Source organism: Benincasa hispida, chromosome 11 (genome assembly GCF_009727055.1).
Source record: "Benincasa hispida cultivar B227 chromosome 11, ASM972705v1, whole genome shotgun sequence".
In the NCBI taxonomy this organism is placed as follows: domain Eukaryota; kingdom Viridiplantae; phylum Streptophyta; class Magnoliopsida; order Cucurbitales; family Cucurbitaceae; genus Benincasa; species Benincasa hispida.
Genome location: NC_052359.1, coordinates 1,574,607 through 1,579,261, shown reverse-complemented (window position 1 = coordinate 1,579,261; position 4,655 = coordinate 1,574,607). Strand labels below are relative to the sequence as shown.

Sequence of the window (4,655 nt, the reverse complement as noted above, 5' to 3'; positions counted from 1 at the left end):
TGAACATTAGTTAAACTTGAGGACAAAAAATCACATTAATTTCAAATGGAGAAAAATCTCAACTAATTAAGAATATATAATAAGTACATTTAAAGCTTAGATGGAATTTATTGGGATTTCTGATTAATTAAATGAAATTTATGATATATATACTGTGATATAAATGAAATTTATGATATATACTATGATTTATGTTGAACGTTGAGTGATTTATACACTGTGATATATTGAAATTGTTAAATTAAATTTGAGTTGCCTTTTTGATGGGAGTTGTTAAATTTTGATCTATCGAGATTATATATATTGTGATATAAAAGAAATGAATGATATATATTGAGACTTATGTTGAACATTGAGTCAATTTCTTATTTATATAATGCGGTATATTTCATGCATGAGTTATTTGCAAAATATTTAAAACAATGACCTAAGATATATTTAAAATAATCATGAATCCTTCAAAAAAATCAGTTGCTTGATATTAAATGAAAAATAGAATCATAAATGCATTTTCTTTCCTAATTGAAAATGGGAAGAAATCTCAAACAATTAATAGAATATAATAAATGCATTTTCTCTCTCAAACGTCAAAGATGCTCGGTAAATATGGAAAAATATATAATAAATGCATGCACTCTCTCCAATTTTCTCTCTCCAACCGTCCATCATAAGGGATATTTTTGTCCAAATATAGCATAATGAAAATATCAAAATATTTAAACATTTATGAAAATAAATTTTCAAAAGAGATTAAATCTATAATAATCAAAAAAAATCTCCAGCTTGTCAAGGAGGTGTTTGGAATGTCGTAATGAGCCATAGATTTAAGAAGTCCGAGCCCAATCCACACTAAGGCCCGTTTGATTGTTAGTGTTTATGGATCCAGCCCACAACCAAAAAAGGGACAACCCGACCCGACCCGACCCAAAATTAATCGTCAAAATTTCAACCCGAAACGGGTAGTGGATAAGAGTTCACTTCCATCTTCTCCAGAGAGAGAGAAGGAAGAAGAAATACAGTCATTGCCATGATTCTCTCTCATTATCTCTAATTTTCTTCCATTTTCCTCCTTCAGAAGCTCCAATTTCTTCATCAATGGCCTCCAAGATTCTTCCTCAGGTACCTTCCCCCTATCGCCTTTTAATGTTATCTCTAAAATTCCTCCTCATCTTCCATTTCATTGACGTCATACTTCTTGTTTCAAGGCCGTAATTTCTATTCCAAGAAACCCCAATCAATGTGCGCCGAGAAGGTTAGGGTTTTGTTCCGCAGTTTCTGGTACTCGTGTTTCTTTTTCTACTCTTTCCTCCAGTTCAATCGGCTCCCATTTTCACCATACCATTGCGGCGCCGTTGAGACGGGGGTTTGTTGTGAGAGCTGAGGCGAATTCCGATGAGGAGTCAGCGGTTGAGGAAGCTCCTGAAGCTGAATTAGAAGCAGTAGCGGAGTCTGATGCTCTGCCTCAGGAGGAGAAGCCGCCGAGAAAGCCTCGTGTTAAGCTCGGAGATGTAATGGGGGTAATTTTTCTATCCATTCTTAGCATTAAGGATCACAAATTTTTTTGCAGTTCTGAATTAAGGAGCACAGAATTTTTGCAACCGGAAGTATAGTTTTGTACTGGTTCTTTTGAATTATTTTCAATGCTTCCAAATCTTTGAATTTATTAAGGCCCGTCTGATAACTATTTAAAAATTGTGCTTGTTTTCTTACAATTCCCTTACTATGGTTTTCATCTTTGTTCAGTAGACATTTGAATTAGCTAAATTACAAAAACAAAAACATTTTTTTAAAAAAACTACTCATTTTAGTTTTCAAAGCTAAGCTTAGATTTCAAAAAAATAAAAATAAATAAAAATAAAAAGATGGTTATCAAACTGGAGCCTAAATAACGGCTTAAAAGTCGAAGTGCGATCCTTCTCTCCGTGGAAACTCTTTACTGTTTTGTGTAGCATAAGATTTGAGCTATCAAAGGTGAAATTTTAGAATACAAGAATTTTCTCTTTTACCAGTCAGTGGGAATGTGACAGTTAAACATGTGATATGATAATTTGAATTTGATTTTAGTTTTCTCGTTCTTTTCTCTTCTGGGTAGATACTTAATAAGCGGGCAATTGAAGCGTCAGAAAAGGAGAGGCCGATTCCAGACATTAGAACTGGTGACATTGTGGAACTTAAACTGGTAAATTTTATTCTTAACCTCTATATCCGAACTCTTATTGAAGTGTAAGTTTTTCTTAAACTCATTTTAATAAAAATGTTATTACTACTACAGGAAGTTCAAGAAAATAGGCGTAGGCTTTCTGTTTATAGAGGAATTGTCATATCAAAACAAAATGCTGGCATCCACACTACGATTAGAATTCGCCGAATTATTGCTGGTGTTGGTGTGGAAATTGTTTTTCCGCTGTAAGTATTGAGTTCATTTTGATTTCTTTCTAGAATCTAATACGTACTAACAGTAGAATATGTGTGCTCCATTTCAATCTCACTTGCTGATGTACTCTCATTAAGCAAATACAAAATTTAGCATTTTTCTCTCTTCCCAATTTTTTGAAAAGAGTTGTGAGGAAACTATCTGGATTTGGATGACCTCAGAAGTGAGAACACTTGAACCTTATTGCATGTATGTGTTTCAAATTTCTAAAACTTATCTTCAGAATCTGTTGTTTATTTAAACATAAAATTGAGTATCTCCGGAACAGTCTCACATGCTGATTCAGTAATAAAGCAAATATTATCTGGAGTTTGGATGACGTGAAACTTGAACCTTGTTACATATTTTGGTCTTAAATTCCTCTTCCATAATAGTAAAAACCCCCACCAAATCCATCAAAATTAGCTGAAATCAGAACATGGGTCAATGATTTGAGAGCTCCCTCTTGGCATGCTGAAAAGCAGGCTGTGGCAAAACTATTTTAAGGTAAAGGAAACAAAAAGAAAATTTTCTTTTGCTCGCAAGTCACATGTTATCAAAATTCATAATTTGATGAAATGATAAACATCTGATGTTATACCCTAAGCAACTGCATACTTGTGGCTGAAGTTCTTTTCTGTCATTATGAAAAAAAAAATTATATGAAAAGTTGGATGCCTGATGCATATTTTATTACCTGCTTGGTTACTTCTGTAGGATTGGAACTTATAAATATGAATTTTTTATCTAAAGAAGGATTTCTACTGCAGGTACTCACCAAACATCAGGGAGATAAAAGTGGTGAGCCACAGGAAGGTGAGGAGGGCAAGGTTGTATTATTTGAGAGACAAACTTCCAAAACTCTCTACTTTCAAGTGAAACACCCCGATGCCTTTCCTTTTTTTCATCGACCGTCAACGGGTTGTATCTTGATATGATTGAAAACATCCTGTTTCTTTTTCTTAGATGCGGACATCATTCTTCTGTATTTATGTTATTCCCCTCCCACATTACCATTTGCCCGTCTAATTATATATATCTGAGCAACAGGGGTTTAATTAGAGTTACTGACCTGGATTCTCAATCACAACCTTGCACCATGTTCCCAAGCTTTTTCACCATTGCCGATGCCATTACTTGGCATCTTCTCAGTTGTTTTTCCTCACATTTAAATTTAGTTTTATGAAGTCAGATGTCTCAAGATTTTTTGGCCATGGTTCTACCTCCTAATCTGTGAAGATGGGAAGGTTTTGGTCTTCGCATCCTTCAGGCATCTTTACTTCTAGCTTTTCTTTTTATAGTCTGGTTTTTATGGCCTTAGTAGATTTCCTGCATCCTTCGTGGAATTATGGCAAGTCAGAGCTTTTACTTCCTTTGGCTTCGAGGAGAATTGGTGGCGATGCTACTGACATGATTGATCAAAGGTCAGTTTCTATTATCTTTGTTCTTAGTGGTGGAGTTTTTAGAGATCAACTCTGGTTCAAGATCATTAACTGCTATGATGCACTTTCTTTGATCTTATTTGGAACAAGCATTTACAAAATTTCAGGAGTTGATTCCTACCTAGCCTGAATATGTTGTTAGAGATTGTATTCAGGTTCTATATTGGTAGAGAGGGAGATGACTTTTGTAGGGTGTTTTTTCTACTATCTTGTGTAACAATTGATGTGGGAAACAATTAGGAGCATATCTGATGGTAATTTTTGTGAATGGAGTTCATCAATAGGGAAAAATAAATAAATAAATAAGAAAACGGTTTTTTTTTTATTTTTATCAACAATATATGAGATAAGGATTCGAACTTATGATATTTTTATGGACTTGTAATGCCTTAATCAGTTCAAACTATGCTAAGGTTGCCACCAAATTAGTAACAACTATGTTCTCTGGTTAGTAATCATTTGGGTGTGTTTTCAAAATCAAAGTCAAAATTTGAAAATTAACAAAGGCTTTTTTCAAAAACTTGATTTTGAGTTTGGAAATTGGCCAAATAATTTAAATATTGACATAAAAAATTTGAAAACTATGGATAAGAAATTGTGAGAAAAAAAATATTATTTTCAAAAACCAAAAAATCAAAGACCAAATAGTTACCAAATGGAGTCTTGATATCTAGGTGCAAAATAACTCATACATCTAACAAAAGCCAAAGTAACACCATCCTTGGTACGCCATAGGAATATTGTGACTAGACCATGTCGTCATTGTTTTGAGGATTTTGGCTAGCTGTTGGATATAATTA

At 33.7% G+C, this 4,655-nt stretch overlaps 1 protein-coding gene across 1 annotated transcript; it reads left to right on the top strand.

The window, feature by feature from the left end:
* The first annotated feature begins 974 nt into the window (after window positions 1–974).
* On the top strand, window positions 975–4,059 carry LOC120092189 (50S ribosomal protein L19, chloroplastic). Its single transcript, XM_039050425.1, has 5 exons — window positions 975–1,119; window positions 1,206–1,517; window positions 2,093–2,179; window positions 2,273–2,406; window positions 3,184–4,059. Exons 1-5 carry the CDS (start codon window positions 1,096–1,098, stop codon window positions 3,290–3,292), a joined length of 666 nt encoding a protein of 221 aa, XP_038906353.1. The 5' UTR covers window positions 975–1,095; the 3' UTR covers window positions 3,293–4,059.
* The last annotated feature ends 596 nt before the right edge of the window (window positions 4,060–4,655 follow it).

What these genes read in the sequence shown, in the direction of transcription:
- LOC120092189 (XM_039050425.1), top strand. Translation starts at nt 1,096, where the DNA reads ATGGCCTCCAAGATTCTTCCTCAG. An exon ending in CCTCCAAGATTCTTCCTCAG is followed by an intron (nt 1,120 to 1,205) that starts GTACCTTCCCCC and finishes TCTTGTTTCAAG; the next exon opens with GCCGTAATTTCTATTCCAAG. An exon ending in GTGGAAATTGTTTTTCCGCT is followed by an intron (nt 2,407 to 3,183) that starts GTAAGTATTGAG and finishes TTTCTACTGCAG; the next exon opens with GTACTCACCAAACATCAGGG.